The sequence below is a fragment of the Bradysia coprophila genome, unplaced genomic scaffold (genome assembly GCF_014529535.1).
Source record: "Bradysia coprophila strain Holo2 unplaced genomic scaffold, BU_Bcop_v1 contig_350, whole genome shotgun sequence".
NCBI classification, from domain to species: domain Eukaryota; kingdom Metazoa; phylum Arthropoda; class Insecta; order Diptera; family Sciaridae; genus Bradysia; species Bradysia coprophila.
Window position 1 is genome coordinate 2,108,101 of NW_023503608.1, and position 12,714 is coordinate 2,120,814.

General features: G+C 32.7%; 1 protein-coding gene across 6 annotated transcripts in view; it reads right to left on the bottom strand.

The window, feature by feature from the left end:
* Positions 1-12,714, bottom strand: part of LOC119079989 (potassium voltage-gated channel subfamily H member 6) — a 108,834-nt gene that overhangs the window by 61,350 nt on the left and 34,770 nt on the right. For 4 of the 6 annotated variants that reach the window (XM_037188149.1, XM_037188146.1, XM_037188147.1 and 1 more), the window contains exons 4-10: positions 11,090-11,227; positions 10,839-10,968; positions 10,614-10,764; positions 10,467-10,539; positions 8,177-8,284; positions 5,088-5,251; positions 3,623-3,691 (exon numbers count right to left, since the gene is read on the bottom strand). In XM_037188149.1, coding sequence (XP_037044044.1) covers positions 3,623-3,691; positions 5,088-5,251; positions 8,177-8,284; positions 10,467-10,539; positions 10,614-10,764; positions 10,839-10,968; positions 11,090-11,227 — 833 coding nt within the window. The remainder of the gene's footprint in view (positions 1-3,622; positions 3,692-5,087; positions 5,252-8,176; positions 8,285-10,466; positions 10,540-10,613; positions 10,765-10,838; positions 10,969-11,089; positions 11,228-12,714) is intronic. The other 2 variants (XM_037188150.1, XM_037188151.1) reach the window with 1 other exon arrangement.

Genomic DNA, 12,714 nt, shown 5'->3' on the forward strand with positions numbered 1-12,714 from the left:
TTTGGTAACAAAAAAGAAGGGACTGTGAATTTGTGTATTGACCTGATTCAGAACGTCTTGCTCGAGCATTTTTTTTTTTCAGATTTATTGACTTTTTATTTTCTTGTCTTAAATTGAACGGAAGTGATTGCTTCGTTGCAATTCCAAAACAATCCGGATGGATGGCCTGTAATATACCGATGTGCACTAGGAATGGCGATGTAGCAAACAACGAACATTAGATATTGGATTTTTCGAACAGGTTTAATAGGTTTAATAGGTTTAATATAGCATTTATTGGATAAGTCAATTTCTACCAAAAATAGCAAAACCTAGAAGTTAGAAAAATCGTATCTCGACAAGGCGATAGGGAACATATTTGACGAAATTGAATCTCTAAATTTTCTCACATTCAAACAAATTTTCGGGAAATGAAAATAGAAAAATTGCAGAGGAGAATTTGTAAAATATTTTACTTAGTGTCTGAGGCGCTTTTTGTTGTTGTTGAACGAGTGCCGTTTTTGAACCTATAAACATTTCTGCATCTTGTGGTGACAAAACAATTATCTTGCCAACTCCGTGTGGAATATCAGGTGAAAAACACAGTCAAATATATTTATTTCTCACCTCAACAGCGGTAAGAGAGCGTGAGGTATGTCACCTCAAGCATGAAAAATTAATCCATACGTACACGTGTAGTACATTTTACTGAAAAAAAAATGAATATGTTCCGTCTGGCCTGGTTTCTTATTGTCACATCCTTATTGTATTCGCAGACTTTTATGTCAGAATATTCTCGGAAGAAGCACGGACGTATATAAAATATCCGACATTCATAAATACTAAAGAAAAACAAAAACAAAATGTATAACGCCAGCATATGACGCTTCATTCACAATTTAATCTTCATCTTCGTATAATTTAAGTTAAAATCCATAAGCTATGCGAGACGATACTTTGCAATTCGATGCAATGCGATTCTAGCACATAACTCATCATTGCATACATGAATAATGGAACAAGAGAAGAGTGCGAATATCAAGGAAAAGTTTATGGTCATCTACGGAATCGAAAATAAACGAATAAATCAGTCGATGTTATCGACGTTGTGGGTTATTTTGAAGAAAAGCATCTATTTTATGATATGGAGGGGATCTGAATGAAGATAAAAATAAGAGATATCCATAGACAAGCTCTACATATGTGCTGAGGTAACGATTATATTAGGTGTTCATAAATTACTTATTAGCACAAGATGGGAAAAAGGCTTGCGTTACAGTCATCATTTTCTTTAAAGTCTTATAATCACAGATGGTTGGGTTGGATAATTTATGAACGACAAGAAAAGTTTGATTGTAGACTTAAAAATGGTTTATAAAGTACAAGCGAATGTACACAGTCGTTTAATAAAGTATTTTGGTGCAATCTAAACGGATATATCAATTATCAATCTCACCGTCACTTTTGATATATTGCAACGATTGTATTCGTGTTTGGCTCGAAAAGAAAAGTGGCAGATACGAAACGCTCCATCCGACCATTTGTCAATTTATTGATAATTTTTCGAATAGGTTGAAGTATGTAAAATTGTAAATTGAACGAATAAATCACAGTGATGTTTCAATGTAAGGTATACCACGAACAAATTCAATTTACCGGAAACGAAAGATTCAATTTATCCCGAAATTCGATACTCGAGACGAAATTTACAAGTAAATCGTTTGCTACTATTAGCGAAATTGAAAGCTTTTCATCACTATAGACTCAGACGAAATGAAAGAAATTTCTTACATTAAAATGTAGGTTCGGTTTGTTGATCAATCAATTCATGTCACATTCATTTACTTGTTCAGAACAACATAGGCTATATTAGTACCCACACGATTGAGTTGTAACCATTGATATACTGTATCGCTTGTTGCAAAGTACACAAAAGAATAGAAAGAAAACCCGATCGCCATTTTATTCGGAATTTACACAATAAGGAAATTTTCTTTGCTAGTTTGAGTTTCACCAGAGGGATAACAGAGGGATTGTAAATCTCATTGGCAAAGAATTTTCCGAGGGGTTAGATATTTGTAAATTTCGTTGACAAAAGATCCTCTGAGGATTTTCCTATAGTTTTCCAAGAGACTTTTACGGATTCTGGATTGATTTTCAAAGGATTTTTATTTCAATTTTCAAGAATCTTCTACCTTTGATTTGATTTTATTGAACCTTTTAAAGGATTTTCACACTTTTTTTTTAAGTTTTCTGAAGACTTTCTTAGACTTTGAGTATTTTCTGAATAATTTTCAAAAATTTTTAAGAGACTTGTTCCGATGATCATGATCTACCATACATATTTTGCTTTGTTCGCTAAGACCAAGTTTGAAGTTGGAGAAAATTTGCCTAGTTTAGAGCATGAAGAGTAACTGGGTTTTTAGGGGGAACTATTTTCGTAAGAGAAAATTTTGCGATACCAAAAAATCCAGTTCACATTACAGGTCAATTAGTTTAATTGCATCGGTTTGATTTTTGTGATAAACTTCTATTCATGGAGGAAATAAGGTAAAAGCAAAATAAAATGATCGAGTCTGTTTTTGACAATTGAAATTCAATTGTCAAACACCAGACTCGATCATTTTATTTTGCTTTCATTTTAAGTTCCATTCAATGACTTAAAATTAGTTTCGGTAATTTACAGTGTTACAATGTTTTATAAACGTATCATATCGAGTTAGGTACATGTATCGTACAAGTCTCACTTGCCGGCCCCAAATCGTCTGGTTTAAATTTCGAAGAGATTTCTTGTTCCTTTTTATCGACAATGTACAGTTAGTAGATACATTAAAGTGAAAAGAATTTCTTGTGGCAAAACATATACAACCTGCGGTGATATAAAGATTTTTTTTCGATGTACTAATGTGCTGAATTTTTCAAAAATAAATGCCCAGTACTCTATCATGTGTATACATTAAAGCTTATTGGCAAATTATAATTTGTTTTATCATAATATCATCCAGGTTCAATCAGATAATGGGCACATTCGCAGGCTATATGAGATAATTGCATTTTTGGAATTAGCATATAGGTGTACTTGCATAGCTTTGCCTACGCGACTGAGTTGAAGGTATCACAGCAGCAAAACAAATATATTAACCTTCACTTATGTGGCACATTTCCAGTCATTTTGTCACATTTAGATTAATTTGTTTGCATCACAAAATTATCCAATTATTAAGTCATTTTTGAATTATAATTTAGTAGAAAACATGCACCGTGTGTACACCATATCGTTGCACAATTTGCTAAAATCGCATTTGGTTGAACAATGACAAATATTGGTGTTGGGGGTGTGTTTGTTTTTGATTACTTTTCTCATAAAATGATTATGAATTTTAGTTGATGATACGAATTGTAATGTACAGAATAGGTACACAGGACACAGACGTAGAGAAAATAATACGAAATAACCGACTGCATTATTATGTAATTTGCGTTTAGTTTTATTTATTCAATGCCGGATTTGCCAACAAATTATGAAATTAAAAATGAAAAATACTCGGATAAGCCGACTAGTTTCATTAACATAAAGGTAAATTTTTTATGAGGAAATTTTACTTATTTGGTTGGTAATTTAATTAAAATGTACAAAACATACCTGCGCTACTTTTTCTCCCATGTTTGGTGTATGTCTTGTTCCTTGAAAATATTTTGCGGAGCCATTATCCTGCAATGTCGATATTATTGGTCAGTTACATTTTTAGGAAGAAATTATTGTGGTGAAGAATGTAAAAGAAATTCAGAAATCAAATTTTCTTCAAAAGAAGCTGCTGTTCTTTCGCTCGATCTATTCTTCATCCAAAATAAATTATTTCAGTTGTATGGTGTAAAAAGCCTTCAGCGTACACCTTTTATCTTAATCTGTGCATCACAATTACATTGTGAAACGACTGAATTCATTTATGGATCAAAGATAGAGTTAAGCGGTGGTAAGACCCAACCTAGAACCAGTATTTTAGGATTGTGGTTCTTAAAAATCGATTTTGTCCGGGCTTGAGTATTCGCCGTTGGCCTATCCATTTCTAATCAAAGCGTATCATTGAACACATGGAAAATAAAAGCTTACAAAGACATGCTTTATCACTTTTCGATTGAAACCTCAAATTTGTACCGAACTTTTCAACTTTTTCCCAAAAGTATTGCGTTAGAAGTTCCAAATCCGTTTCAGATAAACTTTCCGCAACCTTTTTCAATGCATTCATTCAATTTAACTTTAGAGTGTACACTGAGAAAAAAGAATACGTCTGACACGTATAAAGTGTGGTAAGGAAGCTATACGCCAGACACTTATGTGAGCTAATGTACGACTCCTGTTGTTATATATTTACATATGTCTTGTATAAAATACGAGTGACATGTTTCTTACCTTAGTCATCGTATATTATACAATGACTATGTATGTAAATACGTGTCTGGTGTATAACTTCCTTACCGCACTTTATACGTGTCAGACGTAATATTTTTTCTCAGTGTATTCACAACACCAACCCGTAACTTTCAAATGAAAGTCGAATAGGGTGGAATTAGATTCACAGTTTTGGATTCAACAACGATACTGAGTTGGATGAACTACTTCGAGAATACCTAATAACAACCCGATTTTCGAAATGTTTGACTATAGTCATTTGCTATCGACGACTATGACTGAAATGAATGTTAATCTCTGGCTAGTGTTATCTTTATATAGTTTAATGTATTTACAACTTGTCTATCAAACGCTTCGCTATGAACAATACAAACAATTTTTCCAAAAAAAATTTTTTTATTAAGGAAAATATGGGAAAATTATAGAAAGTATGGGAAAATGTTGTTCCAAATATATGGATAACGAATCGCTTCAGCTGCGAATAAATCTCTAATTTTAGCATACTCTTGGCTCTTACTAAAGAGTCTTTAGTAGAGTAGTAGTAAGGTTGGAATTCTAATTCAACTTTAGTGTCATATACCCTCCCGAATACACATTACCTATTAATAGGTAATATATTACCATACACTGATTTACGTTAAGATATCTGTAGCATCAAAATGAATCAAATTAATGATGACGTGATGTGTATACAAACCTTAATTCGATCGGATCTAAAATCTGAAGGCACATTTGATAAAGATGAACTGGTTCGATGTTCATGATTGTGTGAATGTCGAAACGATATTGTTTTGTAGTGCTGTAAATCACTTTCGGATGATACGTATGGGAAAAATTGCCGGGATGTGTGGCCTGATTGTCCTGTAAAAAAAAATCGAAACGAAAACACACGAAGAAAACGAAATTTATTATTGAATCCATTGAATGTGTCATCGGTTAAATAAAGCTGTAAATAAAATGCAATTTTTTTAAAATTATATTTGTAGAAGGTGTCAGCGAAAAAAGCTTCTTGGTTTTGTTGATGATAAAATTTATTTGAAATAAAAAACAAAACAAATTTAAAATAAAAACTAAAATTTTGTTTTATATAAGTCTTGCATGACAGCATTCAAGTTTTTATATGGTTGGAGGTGTCAATCTTAATTCTGTTTTGAGTATACTGGATAGGTCATGGGTATATAATAACATAATAATATTCGACTTGTCTGGAACAAAAATTTACTCGATTTTATGTCGCGTGTACATTTGATACAAAATTTGATTTCGAAGCCCCTCGAATGTGAATAAATTTACAAGAAATACGAATTAAACACAAAAAAAAACAACGAACAATTGAATGCATTTGTAGTTTTTATTGAGATTTATAAGAATTAATTTTGTGTTGTGTAAAAGAGAATGCAATTCAAGCACATTATATCGAGCAATTACATTTAGTTGGATTGTGAGTGAAATATTGTGTGTGATCCGAATTGAGTGTGGATATATTTTCTATTGTTGTCAGAGTAACAAAATGCAAAAAAACGTGACGATGATGGTGTTTGTGCTATAAATATTTGTGAAGGACATTCAATTTCGAATTTTAGAATTTTCTAGCGAATATCTTCAGCAAGCATTCATTGCGATTGATGGCTTACCTCTCAGTGAAAGCTACATATTACATCTTACTGATCAATGAATCGTAAAATCACCCTTTAAATGGTTTTATTTTGCGCTCAGTAGAGCTAATCTATGAATCTAATCGTTACGAAAGCAATATGGTAGCCAGCTTATATTTGTATATTAGCATACAAACTGCGAACACAAAATTGGAGCATACAAATCAAAAACTATTTCTACTTCACAATAGCTACAATAATAAACTAATGGCCTCCATTGACAATCACTGGAATTGTATGCTGCTAAATGGAGACAAAACTTTCCTTGGAAATCGAAATACAAATTATTTGGGCAGGCAAATTTGTGGCAATTTCAATTAGGCGTTAAATACACTGAATCAAATAAATTGAGAGAGTTTCCACTTACTGCTGTTAATGTCATATACAACGGATGTATATGGAAGAGAAATATTATTATTGGATATGTCCAAATACGGTGGTTTGGGATAAAATTGGTCGATATTGATCAAATGACCACCGATTCCAGTTCAAAACTATGAAAATGTTCTTTATATTTAGCTTAAAATCGAGGACAATTTGTGATAACTCTATTCACAAATGGCATGCCCAAATAGCAGACTTTCTTCTTACCTCCTGTTTTGTTGAAACAAATGAAGGAATAGATTTTTTCGATCTTATTAAATACTTTTCTTTGCTTCAGATTCGTAATGACATCATCACGGCTGTGCGATGATTGCTGAAAATCATTGTACTTGTTCGAATTTTTTTTGTTTGACTTCGGCTCGGGCTACAAACCTCCCTCTAGTGAAACCAACAAATTTTCAACCGAGTACGTAATCTACTATTATTCCAAGAATTGGTAGTACTGGTTAGAAGATAATCACCAAAGAACAACACTATATTGTATTTCAGATTTACGATTAGCCTACACCGCCTACACTGAACATTAGACGGTTGTGTCAGTTAAATATCATTACTATAACTGCGATTCCAGTTTTCAATTAGCTGCAACTCGGTATTTATGTTTATAGTCAAGTTTTTTTTCCTTTCAATTAAATACATTTGTCAAACAGTCACTGCAGCAGAAAACTGTTTCAGTTTTAGCTTCGTAATGGTCTCGCCTAATTAGATGATTGGACAAGATAAATTTACAATTTATAGTTGTTGATGTATGAGTGTTTGCTTAAATGAAAATAGCAATCATATCTGTCAGGATGACGTAACTGAAAACTACCCCTCATTTAATCAGGGACGAATTAACTTTTTCAGTACCAAGAAAAACATGGATTAAAGAAGCATTCGCGAGCGGAATGCCATGGGCTTTGCTCATTCAACCCATAGTTTAAGTAGGTTGTGCATTGAATAAAGAATTTGAACGCCGAATGTGAGGAGAGGACCTTTGTTTCAGAAGCGAAGTAAATCTATATCAAAAAGATCAAAGCTCAAATCTTATTGATTAACCAACAATTTTAATCACATCTACAGCATAGATTCTATACACTAACATGCACTAATGTATTTATATACTTAGATGATTTACTAAGTGTACATTCCTTTCCAAATCAAGAATAGGAAATCAAAATATATTCGTAAGACGCGTTTCTGATGGAATGAAAATCTACCAACACATATTGTCGATGAGCAACAAAGGTTGCGACACGCAGGGAATTAAACTGAACTAACGACAGACACAAAAGGTAAATATCTAAAGTGTATTTGTTGTGGAACAAAAGGAGCATCTGTCATCGACTGTTATGATTTTGATCCATTATACACTTAAATGTTAGTTGATACTAACGAAGTAATAGATTTTTTTATCGAATTTTAAAAACGTTGTAAACAACTGGAGCAACAGATTTAATGATTACACGATGCGTCATCGCATCTACCTACCTAAACGGACACATGCAGTGTACTGTACATTATTATAAATCGAAGCACAAACATCTAAATGATCTACTTGGGGTGTTTTTGCTTAATTATACGTTAAAAAATCGCCAAAGGTTTATATTAAATTATTGTTTTTTGTATCATTAACCTCAAGAGATTGCATTATGTATATGAAATCATAAACAGAAAGCTCCTTTCAAATACGATAAATTCACAAAAGAAATTCAACTAGAAAATTAATATTTGGAAAAACGTTTTTTGCATTTACATTTTAATTTACCTGTCATAAAATCGTCGAGTGTGTGCGCTCGTTTTTGAATTAAACCTCGGCAATTTTTTGCTTTTGCATTTGAGCTATCTTTACTTTGGATTTGTGCTTGGTCCTCATCTAAACAATTCAAATAACACCAAACACATATATAAATACAACAGAAAAGGATGTTACAAGGGAATAAGAAGTGTTCGATAAATTGGCTTACTGATGTTTTAGAACATTTTTTCTCTTCTTACATTGTGCAGATTTCATAAGAATCTAAGAACCTCGGTGGAGGTTTGGTTGCTTAAAATGTATTTTGAATTCCGCGGTCACCTTATACCGAACAAATCTATGGGATATGAAACTCAAAACAAAAATAAACCTTAAAACAATATAAATAGGATCGGCTTTACGAATCTTAATAAAAAGCTCAAATGCATTTTTAATGAAATAATTTTCTTCCCGTGTTACTGTTCCCATTTTGTTAATCCCATTTTTTTTAAAAAAAGCAAATGAGATGAAAAATAGAAAACATTTGTACCGATCTCTCGTTTTCAGATATTTTTTTTCTTCTCTCGACAAAAAAGCATGCAAACATCAACGTTAATTCCTGCATTAGCATTTAATTTAAGGCACTGCAACATCAATCAAACTGAATAAATAACAAAATCTTCTCCTACGTAGCAGCTTTAGTATTTAAATTTCCATGGTCGCGCGAACAAAAATTCGAATTGAGATTAGCAAAAGCAACATCACATTACATTTTTTTAATTAAATGAAGCATGAAAGAGGAACGACATTTTTAATAATTGAACAGATATACTCAGATTATAATGATGTGACGTCACCCCTGTTTTCATGCCATCATTCGAATTATTATAAAACTTCCACTTTGCTTCTATAATATGTGATCGGCAACGGGTCAACTCACTATGTTTTCTGTAAAATCAGTCGCCAGGTATCTCATATACAAAGTAAATAATTGGGTTAATGGCCCCTCCAAGCCCTACACAATGCGATTGATTGGATAAGTTATGAATCGGTGTTTCGTATACATTTATTGCTTGTATAGATTAAGGAGTTGTTATAACTATAGATATAGTTCGAAGCTGCAATACATTTCTTACTAAAAGTATCAATACGTTCGTTTGAAAACTTAGTATTTTAACCTCTACTTTAGGTAACCGAATTTTAGGAAGATTAAAAAAATTTCTATTTGTCGCTGCGCAATTTTATAAATCTCTGATTGGGACATAATAGACAATTTTGTCATGTTAAACCTGACTTACAAAAATCCAGTATTCAATTCGCATCTTCACCTCTTTCACACAATTATAAGGATAGAGACATTACCATCTCATGTAACTAAAATATTTATTTTGCCGGGTCATTGTTGTCGATAATGAAAAGTTGCTTGATTAATAGATTTATTGTTATTATTATTGAAATTCTTGTTGAAGACTAGCTGACTGCTAGCCGATTCGGCGATTCCATCCACGCTCATATTTATTTTGAATAAATTATGAAAGGCAACGCCCATTTTTCCGACTAATTATTTGCAGCAGTCACATTATAGGGTTTATATTACTCGACATTACACAGAGCTGATTTCCGATAAAATTATGAAATTCATAACATTCATCAACTTACTAACAGATTTTCAGCCAATTATTCAACAACCACTACAGCACCCCACACACCCAATGAATTTGTGGAAAAGCTCGTTAGTGCGAGTAAAATTATTCACCCCGAAAAAGCTTGTGGTGAATATGTTTTCACAAAACAGTAGGACAGTACAAAATTCAACGAAAACTGAAAGCTTTTTGAAGCTTTGTAATGTGGTCGAATAGTCGATACTCGTACACGAGATATGGATTGTTATAACTTATTCAAACCGTGTCGTTTAATTTGGCATTCGTATGCATACAAATCCATATTATTCTCTGAATTGAACAAATTTTTCTGTGGAAATGTCATCCATTGTTGTGGGGCACATCGCATGTACAACGTTTCACTAAAAACATTTTAGGTTTTTTTGGATTTGCTAACACGATTTAATGAATCTAGTGGAAGCAGTTAGGATGTTGTAAAAATTCCTCTAAAAGTTTGTTGAACTAAAGTAAGTTGAAGGAACTTTTAAAACTTTCGGGAAAATAGAGAGAATGAAAACATTTATATTTTTCATTTTACGTACAAATCGTCACCCTCAGATTAAGTACCTCTTATGATATAAAAAAAATCCTTAAAAAATGACGAAATAAAGAAAAAAAAGTTGCTCCTCCAAAAATGGCACTCTAATAAAAATTCTACTTACGTTTCGATTGGGCATCAAAATCCAAGCTTTTAGTGTGTGAAAATTCAGACTTCTTGACAACCAATTGCGGTTTCTAAAACAAAAGCGAACATCGTTAACTCTTTGGGAATACGTTTCATTTGTTTTATGCCTGTTCATCGAACACACCTTCGGTGTGGCTATTTTCAAATCTTCTAATCGCAATGAATCTCGAATTTTTTCTTGTTCAGCCGATCGCATCAACGTTGGCGTTGTCATCGGCGACCACACTTTTCCCGATTCGATTTTTTGCAACGTCGGATGACTCATCGAATTTATGCTATTCCACATTTTGTTTAAAGTTCATAAGAATCAAAAAAGAAAGGCGAAAATTGTGTCGAAAAGTGCTTATACCATTCATTAGCTTCCTCTTCTTCCTGTGTTACATCCGATGGTGGTGTTAAATATCCAGCCAGTCTCAACCCTCTGTCTCGCAAGCCCATACTTCCGAATTTCGTTCTAAAGCTAGCTCGTGCTCTATCAACTGGAAACAAAATCCCATTTATAAATTAAATGGCTTAAGTGGTTTCGGTGCTTTGTTTACCGGTGTAGGTTATATTTAAAATACACAAATTTATTTATGTAACTCGTGTGTATCAACTTACATTTACTAAGCCTAGCAGCAACAATTGGTTCAGCAGGTGCCGGATTTGTTAAGTCTTCAAAGTTGATTATAAAAAGTGATATATCGTCGATTTCGGAACGTATTGGTGCTATTACTTCGGAGCAAAGAAATTTTTGTCCTAAAACACAAGAGAGAATATTCATTATTTTACCTTATCATTTACTCGAAATACATGCACAAAATGGGTGGTGGGTTGTACGTTATATATATAATGTGTTGGAAAATCAAATCGTTTGACATTAATGTCACATGTAATAACATTGGTGAGATGTGGTAATTATCCGTTGTAAATTAGAAATTACAAAAGGGGGGATTTAGATCGTAACTACTGTCATTATTTACATTAACCAAACACCTAGTTATATGACGGTTTGATATTGAAAAAAGATAAGAATTTATAGCGAAGCCATTTATCAAGTTTGTAACGAATTTCCATTGAAGCACAATGTACAGTACCATACTTAACTTGTCAATCAGTTTATAAAATTACCATGCACCTTGCAGTGAGGTGTACAGAAAAATTGCATGTTGAGGTGTTTTAAGCTTTGAACTTTAAATGATATTATAACAGTCAGAAATTGAAATCGAAATTGAAAGAATCGGAAGCCCTACTAAAGCTGTCTGTTATCGAAAAAGATAGCAAAAGCGTGGTGTTTTCTTATACAAAATCAAAACATTTCGTAGAAAAAAAGAACTGTTGATTAAGTTTCTTGTAAGTGCACATTCAAAATCACTCTGCATTCGTTCCAATGATGAAAATTTCAAAATCCGATTTGTTGTCAACATCATCTCAATCATTAATGAGATAATCGGCATCGAATACAAAGTGAGTCGTTTATAAGACTTGCGATAACTGAATAACAATTCCCACGTTTATACACATCCAGCATAAAGCACAATGAATCAATCTTATTAAATTTACCGAATTTTATCAACTCAAAGAATCAATCTGTTATAAACAACGACGACACAAATAAATAAGAAACTATACATTACGTCGACCAATTATAGCCTTAGACTAATTAGGTATTTTAGTCTAAGATTATAGCAACATACATGCTGAACCAAATGAAGTATAAGATTTTATTCCAAACTGTTTAAAATATTTGATCAACAGATTCGATAAAAATCCTAATCCTTTCATAGACGGCAAACATGTCACTTAGTACAATTAATGAATCTATTACTTCTTTCGATCAAAAGTATTTTTAACTCGTTGATCTAAAATCTATCACTTACATAGTTTCAACATACGGTCGCTATATAAACCGACGAAGAGGTGCAGTAAATTATTTGTTTTCATTGTAACTGTGTATACTGCCCTTTAAGTATTCTAAACCAATTACAGTGATTGAAAATCGTTCTAAAATCATTAATCTAATGTTCAGATGATGTGAATCAGATTTGTCTATTATTCCCTAGTCGTAAAAGAGGTGGCGTTCAGTTCAGCTAGCTTTGACGTCAAAGGTCAACGATCTATTTTACATTTTGATATAGTCTTAGCCCTGTCATTGGCTTGATGGGATTGTTAATAATCGACACACGTACAAAATCTTTTTACGTCATATGTGCTGCGAAAATTCTTTTTCGCAGGGGGACCGCAAA